The sequence below is a fragment of the Chaetodon auriga genome, chromosome 14 (genome assembly GCF_051107435.1).
Source record: "Chaetodon auriga isolate fChaAug3 chromosome 14, fChaAug3.hap1, whole genome shotgun sequence".
Lineage (NCBI taxonomy): Eukaryota > Metazoa > Chordata > Actinopteri > Chaetodontiformes > Chaetodontidae > Chaetodon > Chaetodon auriga.
In genome coordinates, this window is record NC_135087.1 from 24,544,790 (window position 1) to 24,561,188 (window position 16,399).

Here is a 16,399-nt window from a genome sequence, read left to right on the forward strand (position 1 = left end):
TAGACTTTATGAACCCTGTCTGATCACTATGAACCGACTCTGTCATATGGCCTTAAAGCCGCCGGGCCAGTAATTTCGCGTAAATCTTTAAATCTGCATATGCCTATTCAGCAAAAAGATATGGCTCGTTGGTAGACATGGGGTACTGACGAGCCCTAACCCAGGAGATATCAATACCCCATCAGTAAGAAAGTGCAAGTTTCAAGCATCTTGGTTTGTGGACAGGAAGTTGTTTCCATGCCTCGCTATCATAGACTCTGGTGCGGAAGACAACTTCCTGGATGAACATTTGGTGGCACAAGCAGGTTGCGAGCTGAAGGTTTTGGAAAGTCCATTAAAGTGTATGCATTAAACGGGAGGATACTCGCGATGGTAAAACACCGCACTACTCCCATGACAATGGTTCTTTCTGGCGATCATCATGAAATGATTACATTCCACATTTTTCAGTCTTCTCACTCACCTCTGGTTATTGGTGACCCCTGGTTAAAAATGCACAATCCTCATATAGACTGGTCTCAAGGCAGGATCATAGGTTGGAGCCCCTACTGCCATGTTCTCTGTCTACATTTGGCCCTTCCACCGGCTGGGGGTAGTTCCAACTTTCCTAATTTATCTGACTGTTGATCTCTCCTGTATTCCTCCTGCTTATCATGACCTGCGGGAAGTATTCAATAAGGAGCATCCTCTTTCTCTCTCTCCTCATCGGCTATACGACTGCGCAATTGATCTGCTTCCAGGGGGACTTCTTCCCTCCAGTAGACTTTACAACCTGTCACGACTAGAGCGAGAGGCTATGGAGCAGTACAACAAGGATTTGCTTGCAGCAGGTATCATTCAGCCATCCTCCTCACCCGTGGGGGCAGGGTTTTTCTTGGTATCTAAGAAGGACAAATCACTCAGACCCTGCTTTGATTTCTGTGGACTTGATGATATTACTGTTAAGAACAAGCATCCTCTGCCGCTCATGAACTCTGCCTTTGCCTCTCTACAGGAAGGCGCTATTTTTGGACTTATGCCACGCCTATCATTTGGTTCGCATCAGGGAGGGGGATGAATGGAGGACGACCTTTAATACATTACTGGGGCATTTTGAATATTAAGTAATGCCTTTTCGGTTCACTAATGCTCCGGCCGTCTTCCAAGCCTTAATTAATGATGTCCTTCGGGATTTCCTCAACAGGTTTGTTTTTGTTTATTTTGACAACATCCTCATTTTTCCCCGTTCTACCAAGGAACATGAAAGCCATGTTCAACAGGTATTAATCAGACTCCAAGAGAATAGACTATTTGTGAAGGCTGAGAACTGTGAATTTCATGTCAAATCTATGCCATTCCTAGGATTTATTATTCAGGAGGACAATCTCAAGGCCAACCCGGAGAAAGTGAGGGTGGTGGAGCAGTGGCTGGTCCCAGATACTCGTAAGAAGTTGCAGCGCTTTCTGGGGTTCAATAGCTTCTATCGACGGTTCATCCAGGGTTACAGTAAGATTGCCGCACCATTGACCAAACTGACTTCTTCTTCCGTGAAGTTCAGCTGTACAGCTGAGGCAAACAGAGCTTTTAATAAGCTTAAGGAACTGTTTACTTCTGTGCCAGTGTTGGCGCAGCCAGATCCTGAGAGACAGCTTGTCGTGGAGGTGAATGCTTCAAACACCAGTGTGGGGGCTATTTTGTCTCAAAGGTCGGGTCCGGATAACTGTTTGCGCCCCTGTGCCTTCTTCTTCTGTAGTCTCTCTCCCGCAGAGTGGAATCACGACGTGGGGAACCAGGAGCTGTTGGCCATCAAACTGCCGCTGGAGGAGTGGAGACACTAGTTGGAGGGGGCCAAACAGCCGTTCATCGTGTGGGCAGATTACAAGAACTTGTCTTACATCATATCAGCTCAGAGACTCAATTCCCTCAATGCTGCAAAATAGTTGCAATGAGCCAGGGAGGCTGAGAGGACTGCTTATAGTGGGACACAGAGGCTGAGTAGACTGGTTACAATGGGACAGAACGGCTGATTGGACCGGTTACAGTGGGAGAGAGAGGTCAAGCAAACTGGTTCTTCTTCATAAAGGCTTGGCCCTCAAAGGGGTCTGTACCACTTCCGGTCGCCCAAGTAGGAATTACATAGAGACTGAATAATCGGGATGGCAATCCCTTCTTTCTTCAGCCAGCAAGCACTAATTAACGAGTGGAAGGTGATTTGAATTGATGATGAACATATCTTCAGAAAGTGGTGTCCAGATTTGTCCCACTTGCCAGGTCAGCAACATCACGTCCTTCTTATTATTTGGCTGTGCGCTCCGTTCATGTGTTTTGACGTGTGGAGAGCTGTCTCCTTCTCCCATTTTGCTGGACTGTTAGAGCACGTAACCGTTGTCTCTGCTTCTAGAGATTCAGCAGATTATTGGCAGTAAACAGATGGCTTTCAACTGCATGTGATGTCCACTCAGTGCATTTTATTGACAATTTCAACTTTTTCTGGGACCGCAGACATTTTTTCAAAGGAGACGGACTTTCCCTAAACAAGTCAGGAGTAAAACTTTTTGCCTCCAACCTATCTTTCTTCCTGCGTAACACTGTTCCCACTCCCAAGGACAAGAGACAAGAGGAATCCAAACAAAAGCAGCAAACACCAAAACATGAAGGAGAACCAACTCTCCCCCCGCCTGTATGCTCTAACCATGAAGGATGCCAGAGCAAAAAGGGGGATGCCTCATGTCCTCCACCAGGGGCCACTGCTCGTGAGGATTCACTGACTCCAACCACTAAAACTCCACCTAGGTCACCATCTCCAACTGCCCAAACTCCATCTAGCTCATCATCTTCACTGGGTATCCCATCACCATCCTCCCCCCTGCTGGAGTTTACTGACCAAATGAACAAACTTGTCAGCGCAGGTATCAGACTTACCCCTCGCCCATCTGGGATCCTGTCCCCCCAAATTCCACCCCGGCCCCTACAACCACCCTGTCCCCCTCCACCACCACAGCGCCGACGGGCACCACCTCCACCACCTCCACCCCCTCCACGGCTTGATCTGAACCTACTCCAGTCCCCTAGTAAGAGCCCAGCACAGCCACCTATTTGTGTTGGTAACTGATGTGTTCCGGGTCCAGCTTTTAAGGCAAATGTTATGCCTGACTTTTCCAAGGAAAAGCCAGGGCCCATTGTGCCGGAAGCAGTTATTCATGTCTCAATAGGTAGGAGGAGAAGATCGGCCCATCTCTCCAGAAACATCACATCATCGAATTTAACATGTATTCCACGTCAGCCACAGTATGTTCTAAAACATGGGGATGTTGGACTTTTTAGCACATTTAAGTTAGCCCTTTTAAATGTTAGGTCTTTGGCAGGCAAATCATTCTTAATCAATGACTTTATCATCAAGCACAGGCTTGATTTTATGTTTTTAACTGAAACTTGGTTAGGACAAGATAACAGTGCAGCAGTTCTCAATGAGTCAGCCCCTCCAAATTTCAGTTTCATAAGTGAAGTAAGAATGCATAAGAGAGGAGGTGGAGTCGCCATTTTGTTTAATGATAGCATTCAATTCAGCAGAGTCTCTTATGGTCAGTTTGAATCTTTTGAATATGTTGCCATTCAATCTAAGTCTCCCTGTCGATCAGTCTTCGTAAACATCTATAAGCCTCCAAAATACAATGCAAAGTTTTCCGATGAGTTTGCCAATCTACTGTCTGTTGTTTGTATTGATTTTGACTGTGTTGTGTTAGTGGGTGACTTCAACATTCATGTTGATAATCTCAAAGATGGATGTGCTAAAGAACTTTTAAACATCCTGGATCATTTTGGCCTATCTCAGCACGTAACACATTCAACACATAACAAAGGGCATATATTAGATTTGGTTATGTCCAAAGGGCTCAATATCTCTGAAGTTGTGGTGATGGATGTTGCTCTTTCTGATCATTACTGTGTGTCATTTAAAATGGCCATACCTGCTATTCTTAACAAAAGTGGAATAGAGGTAATCAAAAAGCGTTATATTAATGATAACACCTGTGCAGTCTTCACTCGGTGTTTTACACCATCACCAACACTGCCCTCAGCTTCAACTGATGACCTTGTAAATAGTTTCAGTTCCAAAGTTATGGCTATTATTGACTCCATCGCCCCAGTTAAGACAAAAGTTTTATCAGGAAGGAAAAAGACACCTTGGAGAAACACCACACTGGTCAAAGTCCAGAAAAGAGTCTGCAGACAGGCAGAGCACAGGTGGCGAAAAACTAAACTCCAGGTTCATTATGAGATTTACAAAAACAGTCTCCACACCTATAACCATGAACTAAAGAAGGCAAGGCAAGCATTCTTCTCCGAGATTATCAACAGAAACTGTAATAATGCCCGCACTTTGTTTTCTGTTGTGGATAGACTGACAAACCCCACAGCATCAGTCCCTCCTGAGCTGCTATCCAACAAGTCATGCAATGAATTTGCAGCCTTTTTTACAGATAAAATTTCAAGGATAAGACAAACAGTGTGCAGCTCCAGCTCAGGCAAAATGATAAGTCCATCTGTGCCTTCTTGTTCTCCAGTTAATCTAGCACATTTTAGCCTTCTAGATCATACAAGGCTGGCAGAAACTGTATCACAGTTAAAATCCACAACATGCTGCCTTGATACTCTGCCAGCAAACTTTTTTAAAAATGTCTTTAATTGCATAGCTCCAGATGTGTTGCAGATAATAAATAATTCTCTTCAGTCTGGTCACTTTCCCCAGGCCCTGAAAACTGCAGTAATAAAACCTCTCCTAAAAAAGACTAATCTGGATGCTTCAGCGATAAGTAACTACAGGCCAATATCAAATTTTCCCTTTCTAGGAAAAATTATTGAAAGGGTTGTTTTTCAACAAATGCATGCTTTCATGATGCAGAACAATCTTTTTAATGCATTTCAGTCTGGATTTTGTCCACACCACAGCACTGAGACTGTACTTATCAAAGTTTTAAATGACATACATCTGAATAATGATGCTTCCAAAACCTCAGTCTTAGTATTATTAGATCTCAGTGCTGCCTTTGATACAGTTGATCATGACATACTTCTTGACAGACTGGAAAAGTGGGTGGGACTTACTGGCACTGTACTATACTGGTTCAAATCTTACTTACAAGATAGAGACTACTTTGTGTCAATTGGTGAGCATGTGTCTGAACGACAAAAGATGATGTGTGGGGTGCCACAAGGGTCCATTCTCGGACCACTTCTTTTCAATATCTACATGTTGCCCCTAGCTCAGATTATGGAGCAACATAATATTTCTTATCATACTTGCAGATGATACACAACTTTATATTTCTGTGTCATCACATGACTACAGTCCCTTACTTTCACTGAGTGACTGTATTCATCAAATCAATGAGTGGATGTGCCAGAATTTTCTCCAGCTTAATGCAGATAAGACAGAAGTGATTGTATTTGGCCCCAAAAATGAAAGGTCAAAGATCAGTGCTCACCTTAATTCCATGTCACTGACAACAACAGATAAAGCCAGAAATCTTGGTGTAATTATTGATTCTGACCTGAATTTTAACAGCCAGTTAAAGCTCATTACCAAATCAGCCTACTACCACCTGAAAAATATAACCAGAATTAAGGGATGTCTGTCCAAAGAAGACATGGAAAAACTGGTTCATGCATTTATTTTCAGTAGGTTGGACCATTGCAATGGAGTCTTTACTGGCCTAAACAAAAAATCAATTAGGCAACTACAGCTGATTCAAAATGCTGCTGCACGAGTCCTTACAAACACCAGAAAAATGGACCATATTACACCAGTCCTCAGATCACTACATTGGCTTCCTGTGAGTCAAAGAATAGACTTCAAAATCTTACTGTTGATCTACAAAGCATTAAATGGTCTAGGACCGAAATATATTGTAGATTTATTAACTCCATATGAAGTATCCAGACCTCTCAGGTCATCAGGGACAGGTCTATTGTGTGTTCCCAGAATGAGAACCAAACAAAGTGAAGCAGCTTTCAGTTATTATGCTCCTCACCTGTGGAACACTCTCCCTGCACACCTGAGGTCTGCACCAACTGTCAGCTCATTTAAATCAGGGTTGAAAACATTATTATTTGCTACAGCTTTTACTTAAAGTAATCATTTTAAATGCTAAATTATTGTCTTAAATGCTAAATTATTGTCTTTTACTGGCTTCTGTTTTTAATGTTCCTTTAATTGTATTTTATTTTTATTTTTCTATTCTCTTCTAATCTCTTTCTTTCTTTCTGTCTTTCTTTGAAATGTATGATTTTAATGTATTTTTATGCTTCTGTAAAGTACTTTGAATTGCCTGGTGTATGAATTGTGCTATACAAATAAATTTGCCTTGCCTTGCCTTCTAAGCAGCAGGCTCCTTTGTTTTCAGCCTCACTGCTGCATGAAAAATGTTTTTCTTCCTCATGGGGTGTCATAATAACCCTCAGCATTTTTATTGTATGCCATTTTGCATGGTGCATCAGAGTGACATGCCATGTTATTGTCTCTCCTATGGTGAAGTAGGGATGTTCATTTGTGCTTGTGGTACTGGACGGACCCAGTGTAGCATGGACTATATCCTGCTTCACTCTTCTCCCATTAGTGATAGCCTTAGTCGAGGGCCAGACTGGTTCAATGTTAATTGAAAACTGATTGAAATAACCTTATAGCACATATTGAACTTGGAACTAACACAGCCTATAAGTTACTGCCTATAAAACAACGTTAATCATTAAATAAATGAAAAATCAGTGCCATTCATTTCTTATTGCGTTATCTGCAGTTTTCAACATAGTCAACATATATTAAACCTGACTGCACTGCTTTCTGATGCGAAGTAGTCTAAGCCAGATACTTGAACCTGGAACTAACACAGCTTCATATCCGCAAACACATACTCTGCCTCCCACCTGGCTTGAAAACCCATTTTAAAACTCCACGATCCATTTAGCCATTTTTTGGGGAGAGGGTAGCTGAAAGTTGACCACAGGTAACGAGCTCCATCAGGCTGATGATGAATGAGTGGGTCAGGGACTCACACTCGCAGGCCTTTGATTGACGTGCCAATGCCCTGGCAGTGCATTGTGGGACTTGTAGTACTAGTGGTGCGTGCAATATATCAGCAGGCCAGCTCTAATAAAAATTAGATATTATCATGCGAGCCAAAGATAATTCCATCGCGGGCTGGTTTTGGCCCGCAGGCCTTGAGTTTGACATATGTGCCTTAGAGGGTGAAGGCTTAATGAAATAGAATGCCAGATATGTACCGTAACAGCAGATTCTAGGCTGAGAGTACTGGCACGGCCCTCCAAGTTTTGGGGCGCAAGTGGCTCTGTGGATGGCTGAAGAAGACTGTTTACATAAGCCGATTGTCCGGTCTCAATGTCATCTATATTCGGGTGACCAGAAGTGGGACCCATCAAGCAGGTGGGCATAGACGAAAGTGTTTCAGTGCTGTGCGGGTGTGTGAGGGATGAACCCACTAACAGTAGCCTTAGAGGGCTGTGCCTATGCACATAGAGTCTGCAGTTATTACAATTTGTCATTTGGCAGACGCTTTTATCCAAAGCAATGTACATGTGAGATTTTCATACATCACAAGCAAGGTTCTGGACAAGAGAGAACAACAGTAGGTGGTCCAATTTCTGGTCCAATTGGACATAGGTACCTCTAGGCAGTGCTACGAAGCAATGCATAGAGTGCATAGAGTGAATACAGAGGTTTTGTTTTCTTTTGTTTTTAAAGAAAGAAGGTGTTCAGTTAAGAGCTTCGTTTTTAGTCTTTTTCTAAAGATCGAGAGGGACTCTGCAGATGGAATGGAGTTTGGTAACTTGTTCCACCACCGGGGGACCACAGAATCCACACAGTAGATGAACCCTGGTTCTTCACTCCAGTCTTTGCCAGATTGTTTGTTGTCCTGCTTGGACACCACAATCCTCTCACCACTTGGATTACCTGCTGTAAGTCAGCCAACTCTCTCTGCCTCACCTACCCTGTCTGTTGCCATCTGGAAGACTTCTGGGGCAACATGGGCAGCTACTCATAGCACTATATGCGGGGAACCAAGTGCTCACCAATTGGGTAACACACCTTTCTACACAACTTGATCAATTACTCACCCTGTCCTTTCCTGTAGCACTTCCAGCGCTGGTCTATTCTGCTCCTGCATCCCAGCTGCTACCGACACCACCCGTCTGTCAGTCCTATGCCAAGGATCCAGTTCCATTTTCCATTGATTATGAGTGTTGAGAGGAGAGCCCTAGAGAAGAAACCCCTCCTTCTCTAGTGGTCTTTGGTCTTCAGCCAGCAGGCACTCACATTACCCTCAGGTGTCAAGGGGATACATTTTGCGGTGGGACTGGTATTGGAAAGAGCGTTGGGCAAGGATTTTTTCTCCTCTCTTTCCTGTTAGCAGTTCATGCACAGTTTAACAAGTGTGTTTGATCATCAGGAGTATGTGGTGGTACATGGTCCAGTTGATTGCCGACTCTGAGGCAGATACAACAACAGTTATCATTTCTCGTTCAAGTACTATTGATTGATTCTGGGGCTGATGAGAACTTTATAAATCTCTTGTTCCTCTTACTGCTCCTCTCACTGCCACCTCACTGGATGGCAGGCTGAAAGCGCAGATCACTCACCAGCCCACCCTTCTCACTCTTATTCTATCTGGCAAGCATCACAAGATCATGAGCTTCAATGTAATTAGCTCTCCCAGTTCACCCGTAGTTCTTGGCCACACATTGTTAAAAGAACATAACTCCATCATTGATTGGGCAGCCAGAAAAATAGGGAGCTGGAGTCCATACTGTCATGCCACTTGTCTTTACTCTGCCATACCCTCAGGTATGGGTTCAGTGGAGCCATTAGTTTACCCACCAGCAGATCTCACAACAATACCACCGAGTACCATGAACTAAAAGACATTTTCAGAAAGGACCTAGCTCTGTCTCTTGCCCCGCATTGCCCCTATGACTGTCCCATTGATCTCTTTCCAGGTGCTCCTTTACCCTCCAGCAGGCTGTTCAGTCTGTCTTGCTCAGAGTCTATGGAGAAATGAATTCAAAAGCTTTTGGCTGCGGGCATAATCCACCCATCTTCTACCCCAGTGGGTGATGGTTTCTATATGTGGGCAAGAAAATTAAGACACTGCGTCCTTGCATTGACTACAGAGGTTTGAATAACATCACCATCAAGAACAAACACCTGCTGCCTCTCATTAACTCCTCCTTTTAGCCGTTAAAGAAAGCCACAGTATTCTTTAAACTCAACCTCTGTAATGCCTATCACCTGGTGCACATCTGAGAGGGGGCTGAGTGAAATATGGCATTTAATAGTCCACTGGGTCATATTGAGTATTTAGTCATTCTTTTAGGGTTCACCAAGGCACTGGCAGTCTTTCAGGCTTTGGTGAATGACATCCTATAGGACTTTCTAAACCTCATTGTGTTCAATGACATTATGACCTTCTCCTCCTCCCTGTCAGAGCATGTTTCTCATGTCCACCATGTGCTGCGGAGGCTTTCAGAGAATAAACTGTTTATAAAGGCAGAGAAGTGCAATTTTCACGTCCAGTCTGTCATTTTCCTCCAAGGGTAAGTAAGGGTAGAGTCAGAAAAGATAAAGGCAGTTTTGGAATGCCCAAGAGAGATCCCCATTCAAGGCATCATTGGTGTATCAACCCCCACTGTTCCCAGTTCAAGAGGGAGAGATTGAGGTGTCATCCATTCAACTATACCTTCACCATTGCCGGTGGCTATGGGGGAACACCTAGTCAGCTTTACTCCAGACAACAAGCAGACAAATACCGGATCCCCTCTCCAGGTTTTAGAGGGAGTTTTGGGAGAGTAACTGATGTGCTTCACAGAGACGTTGCTGAATAAAATCACTCCAGAATCACATATTACTTTGGATGGCCTTCAACTTCTGAGAGTGGACAGGAGAGAAAAGGAGAGTGGTAAGAGGAAAGGTGGGGGCATAGCAATGTTTGTGAATGACAGATGATGTAACTAGTGGCACATCAGTGAAAAGGAGCAATGCTGCATGAGAAATACAGAACTGCTAGCTTATGGCATTCGGCCATATTACCTCCCAAGGGAGTTCTCACATGTCATCACATGTACATCCCTCATCAGCTGATGCTGCAGCAGACTGCAAGCTCTTACGCACTGTGGTTTCACAGCTGCAGACATCACACCCCCCGTCCCTCCTCCTCATCTCCTGAGACTTCCATTATGCTTCCCCATCTTCCACTCTCCTCACACAGTATGTTAAATGCCACACCAGAGACAACAGAACCTTGGACTTACTGTATGCTAACATACTGGATGCTTACAGTTCTTTACCCCTCCTCCTCCTGGGCCGCTCTGATCACAACCTGGTTCATCTACTCCCTGCCTACAAACCTATGTTGAATAAACAAAGGTACGTGAGGAGATGGTCGGAGGAGTCCAGTGTGGCACTGAAGAGCTGAGGAGGATGCAGAGGGAGCTGGAAAGGGAGATAAGGAGAGGGAAAGACAGCTACAGAAGGAAGCTGGAGGAGCACCTTCAGGGCAACAATGCTGGAGAGGTCAGGAGAGGCCTAAAAAAATCTCCAGCTGCAGTAAAGACAGTGGGAGGGCCCCTGAATCTGGAGACTGGGAATGGGCAAATGAACTTTTCACCAGATTTCATTCTAGCTCCCCCACCCGCCAGAGCCCAGATTGGATGGCGTTACTACCCGACAACCCCTCCTCCTCTCCCACAGCAACCCTGACAACAGCAGCACCTCTCTCACACCACTTAACCCCCCTCCACTCCACATCAAAGTAAACTGTATACCCCTCCCCCCACCTCACTCAACAGGAGCCATCATTAGCTCTGTGGGGTCATTCTGCACATCTTTAACCTGAGCCTCAGTCTGGAGAGAGTTCCATTCCTCTGCAAAACTTCCTGCATGGTTCCAGTGAGAGCCCAACTACTTTAGGCAAGGAGCCTTAACTTCTCACCTGATGAAGACCATGGAGAGGATCATACTGGACTACCTCGGACACCTTGTGATGAGCGAGCTGGACCCTGTTCATTTCACATATCAACCAGTCACAGGAATGGAAGATGCAGTCATCTACCTGCTTCATAGATCTTATTTACACTTGGAGAATATTGGGAGCACGATGAGAGTGATGGTTTTTTTTGTTTTTTTTTACATCTCCAGTGCTTTCAACACAATTCAACCATCACTGCTCAGGGGGAAGCTAGAAGGAGCTTGTGTAGACTGCCACCTAGCTGCATGACCTACCTCACTAACAGACCACAGTATGTGAGGCTTTGCAACTGTGTATCTGATGTGGTAGTTTGCAGCATGGGGGCACTGCAGGGTACAGTGCTCCTTTCCTTTTCACCCTGTATACATCAGATTTTAGACACAGCACTGACAGCTGTGACCTCCAGAACTTCTCCGCTGATACAACCATCGTTGGCCGTGTATCACAGGGGAACAAACTGGAACACAGGAAGGTCATCACCAACTCGGCCTTTGTGTTCATGGTATGAACTGAACCACCTGTTTGTAAACACCAGCAAGACAAAACAGATTGTGATAGACTTCTACAGGAAGGTGCCACACACTACAAACTGGATTGGAGTAACAACATATATGTCCTGTACAACAAAGGCGAAAGTCTTCTCCATTTGCTGAGAAGACTAAGGTCCTTCGGATTGTGTATGACACACATTTGGCTAAGGTTATGGTTAAGAACATTTTGTGGCACTGTGGTGGCATCTGCAGTCTTCTATGCAATGATCTGCTGGAGCTATGGGAGTTCTGAGAGGGACAGATAAAGGCTTGATGGTCTTGAGAGCTGGCTCTATCTTGGACTGCCCCAAGCTGATCATCATGGACAACCCCTCTCACCCCCTGCATGAGATGGTGGAGAGCAGTTCCTTCAGCAAAAGGCTGCAGCATCCACTGTGTTAGAAGGAATGCTACCGCAGGTCCTTCATTTTAATGGCTGTCAGACTCTTAAACTCCGACATCATTTAATTTAATCACTGTGTTGATATTGTTTCATGGCTGTGGCTCAGGAGGTAGAACGGTCATCCACCCCCAGGTGGTTCAAGCCCTAGCCTTGGCAGCCTACATGTTGAAGTATCTTTGGGCAAGACACTGAACCCAACCCTGATGCTGTGCCATCAGTGTGCGACTGTGTGTGAACAGATAACGTTCATAATGAGCAGGTGGCTTAGCCACCATACGAATGCCTGTGTGAATGGGTGAATGTAGACTTGTTGTAAAAGTGCTTTGAGTGGTCGTCAGTCTAGAAAAGCACTATATAAATACATTGCATTTGCCATTTACATCACATCACATACATCACGTCACACATCACGTCCTACTTTTTGCATTACTCTGTTATTTATGTTGACATCTATTATCCATTACATCTGTGCAACGATGTATGCAGTATTACATATTTTCTACTGTGCTTATATATGTTTCTACCGTGCAGTTGTACAAAACCACTGTATTTTATTACCCATATCTCACTCGTGTAATCCAAAGCATAATCCAAAATATATAATGTGTATATGTATATATAATTGATTTTATTTTGCATCCTTTTATTGTCTATTTGTTCCCTTTCTACCCCTCCTTTTTATTTTTGCTGTCTGTAACAACTAAATTTCCCTGAGGCCAGATCAGTGAAGTTTTTATATCTTATACAGGAGTATTGAGTGGGTTAGGGCAACAACAACAACTGAATCATTATTATCTTGCAACCTGTTCAATAAAAACATGTTTGAACAAATATCTACACTTTATGGTCTTGATGAAAGACCTCTACCTAGATCTTTTAGAAAGCTGAGTACCAGAGGTACACTGACACAGCAAAGCTCCAAGTAATCAGTGCAATAGTCTGGACAATAAGCTGTGCAATAAAACATGTACATAACAATCTGTAAATACGATCTACAATTTCTTACAATTTTTTTTTTTTTTTTACAATTTCTTTCTTTTTATTTTTATTTAAATCCTCACTCTTTTGTACATACTGTTTTGTCTCTAATCTGCATTGCACTTCTTCTATCAGTCTTTATTAATCTTTACTGATGCTGTTGTATTCGGAAATTTCCCCTCGCGGGACAAATAAAGGAATATTGATTGATTCCAGTGTTCAACCTCTGACAAGCACTGAAGGTTACAGCTGGGTCAACAGCAGTTTCTAAGTATTGTATTCTATTTCTAAGAATTGCTCTGCATATAGACAGACTACTGATGAATGAAACAATTCTTATGTCTGCTTTGATTCACAATATCAAAGTATATGAGTATCAGCACTGTTCCCGTAGAAACAAAATGACCACATAGACTCAGCCTCAGAGTACATATTTACTGACCTACTTTTTACTTTTAACAAAGTACGTTTTTACAAGTAATTTTTTAGCCAAGCCTTATTTAACTGTACATTTACTTCAGTAAAATATTCTAGTATGCTTTCATCCCTGTTCATTTTTAAAGACACCACTTTGGATTGCGAGACAATACTAACCACAAGGCTGTTCTGTTCATCCTCCATGACGGGCACCATGAGTGCTGAAATGATTCCTCTCTTAATGTTGAGGATGTTGACTGGCTCATCACTCTCGGGATAAAGCTGGACACTGGTGACTTCCTCCACAGTGAACTTCAGAGGGTTCCTGTATGAAGAACATAAAGACTACTGAGTAATTTCATATTTTGCAGTAGACATGATAAACCATTTAACTGTACAAGCTTGTACTATGTTTATATCAGAAGTATTTATGTTTTGTTCCAATATTGGCAGTCTGAAAATGTTCAGTAAAATGTTTTGGTTACTTGACTGGTAGCCAACTATTAAGTGTTACAGCTGAAGAAAGTATGGTGATTTTACTGGTACTTTACAAAATTGTATCAGCTTTCCATACCACCAAAATGCATAAAATAAGTTGCTTGGAAATGAATTCTTAAAACACATAGGGAAAAATATTTTATGGTAATATAACTATTCATTATTTTGACTATAACTATTTAATATATCTGAATGTAAGTATTCAGATACTAAAATTTGAACTGAAAAGGGGAACATCATTACATTAAGCAACTCTGTAAAATGAGTATTAGATAATGATCTAAAAGAAGCTCGACAAGTGCAAATGTTAGATGAGAAGATTGATACCACCCTCATATCTGCCAATTCATCTTGGTAGATGACATGAAGACTGGAAACGGGGGGAAACAGTTACCCTGGCACAATCCAAAGCTAACAAAATCTATCGACCAGTAGCTCTGAAGCTCACTAACTGACAAGTTGTATCTTGTTTGTTTAATCAATACACAAAGTGTATGTGTGAGACTATTTCTTGGCCAGGTGCAGTGGCTTATAGGGTCTCTGCTGGTTTTATGAGACCAAGAAATTTTAGAGGTGCTAGAAGGAGGATTTCATTACCTATGGAAAGAGCAAGGCGAACTATTTCCCTCCGTTTCTAGACCATGGAACAACTAAGCCTCAACTAAGCCTGAGATAAAACTTGTAGAGTTTAAAGTTTGCTTCTCTTTTGCCATTTTGTTTCGTTAATGCTCACTTGTTTTTTTGTTTTGTTTTGTTTTGTTTTTGTTTTTTTTTACTTGTTAAATTATAAAAGAGATTTCATGTTAGTGCATGTGTTTCAGATCATGTGAAGAATAATTTGCACTAACTTTTCCATGGCAGCCTGGAAGGCCTCAGAGCCAGGGGCCTGCTTGTAGACCAGCTTACCCTGGGGATTAATGACTGATACCTCACTGAGAGCACAGTCCCTGGTGTGCATGATGAATCTGCACATCTGTGGGACTTCAATCTCTACCTAAAGACATGTGACAACAGACATCAGTCGAGAGACAGGGAGGGAGTTCGGGTAAGAACATTCTGTTATCAAGTGAACTGACAAAGTGGGACACATAAACAGTAATGTACCTGACAAGAGACTTTAGGGCCGTTCCTCAGGTTGGCAGTGCCCACCACACCATTTCTGCTCTCTGTGGTATACTGGTACACATATTTCTTATAGGCTTTGAATCTGGATACCACTGTAATAAGAAAATGGTGTCACATACTATGTTGACTCTCTAAGATTTATATCCCTTATGTTTAAAGCTTTAAGTGGTAATTATATCCTCTCAAGTCAGCACTGACTTAAAGATGAGGTCATCATACATTCCTACATGAAAACTATCGGATCATTCAGTTCCTCCTGTATCCCGTATAAATATCCTGTATAAGTCCACAGACGAGGTTTAACATTGTCTCTTGGCAGTAGGCCTTTGCACCCAGAGGCAGCTAAGTGTTCCCAATAGTGATAGCTATTGTGCTGAATCAGAAACAGCTTGTAGCAAGAGCCCATCAGGTCTTGCTGCTATCTCCAGAAAACAGGTCATGTGTTTGTTAGTTTAGCTCAGCCACCATTGATCTGTGAGCAGGTCAGTGTGTCTGCTTGCAACAACACCCCACCTTCACCCCTCTATCTACCCAATGTACATACAAACTGAGGTCTTTCCAAGTACACACACTGTTGAGCCTCGTAGAGGAACTCACAAAGTCCACAGTTTTTGTAATTAGATCAATTTGGGGCCTGACCAACCCTTTAAAAAGTTCAACATGAAAATGATTTTGAAGGTTGTTCAGTTTTGTTTATTAAGTAATGCACTTTTAATGTGAATGCAACTGATGTGTATGTAGCAACTTACACAGACATGTTGAAGTTTGTTCATTATTGGCATTGCCTTCCTCTGGAAAACAAAACAGAGCAAAGGATCATATGCATGATTAATAAACATAAGGATAATAGACATTATTGAATATAATTAGAAATTTTTCATGTGGTGACGTGAAAAAACATGATCTAATTGTCTTGTAAAGGGAAGACTTTATTTTGGGTCCACCAGTAGTGGCAAGAAAAATACACTCTCACACACACACAGAAAAATAATGCGGATCTTACTTTACAAACTTCAGACTAAGCATTCATCTTATCCATTTTGCAGCATACAATGAATGACTTCTGACAAGTCAGTAATATATACAATATATTCCAAGTTATTTAAAGTATATTACAAATATCTTTCAAAAAATAAGCTTCCTTAATTATTTTCATAGTACCTACAGACCAGCAACCACTAATTCAGTACCATGTGGCTGAAAATTGGAAGACAACCTAATTTTTTCACTTTTATGAGGAACAGATATACAAGAGTATTGAGTGGGTTAGGGTGAGAGGGTGGGATTATCTAGACTCTTTATTTTCTCTTTCCCTTTATTCTATTTTTTTCCTTATTCTAGGTCAATTTTTCTCTTACTGGAGAAAGAAATACTTTTAAAACATCTCCACTGAATTTCTAATTAAAACTGCAAACTGGGCAACAACTGAA

General features: G+C 42.4%; 1 protein-coding gene across 3 annotated transcripts in view; it reads right to left on the reverse strand.

Moving 5' to 3' along the window:
• The window catches only part of apoba (apolipoprotein Ba), a 43,693-nt gene that overhangs the window by 22,299 nt on the left and 4,995 nt on the right, over positions 1 to 16,399 (reverse strand). For 2 of the 3 annotated variants that reach the window (XM_076748422.1, XM_076748420.1), the window contains exons 1-4: positions 15,719 to 16,025; positions 14,949 to 15,061; positions 14,693 to 14,838; positions 13,524 to 13,671 (exon numbers count right to left, since the gene is read on the reverse strand). In XM_076748422.1, coding sequence (XP_076604537.1) covers positions 13,524 to 13,671; positions 14,693 to 14,817 — 273 coding nt within the window. In that variant the 5' untranslated portion in view covers positions 14,818 to 14,838; positions 14,949 to 15,061; positions 15,719 to 16,025. Of the gene's footprint in view, positions 1 to 13,523; positions 13,672 to 14,692; positions 14,839 to 14,948; positions 15,062 to 15,718; positions 16,026 to 16,399 lie in introns of those variants that run through there. The other variant, XM_076748421.1, reaches the window with a different exon arrangement.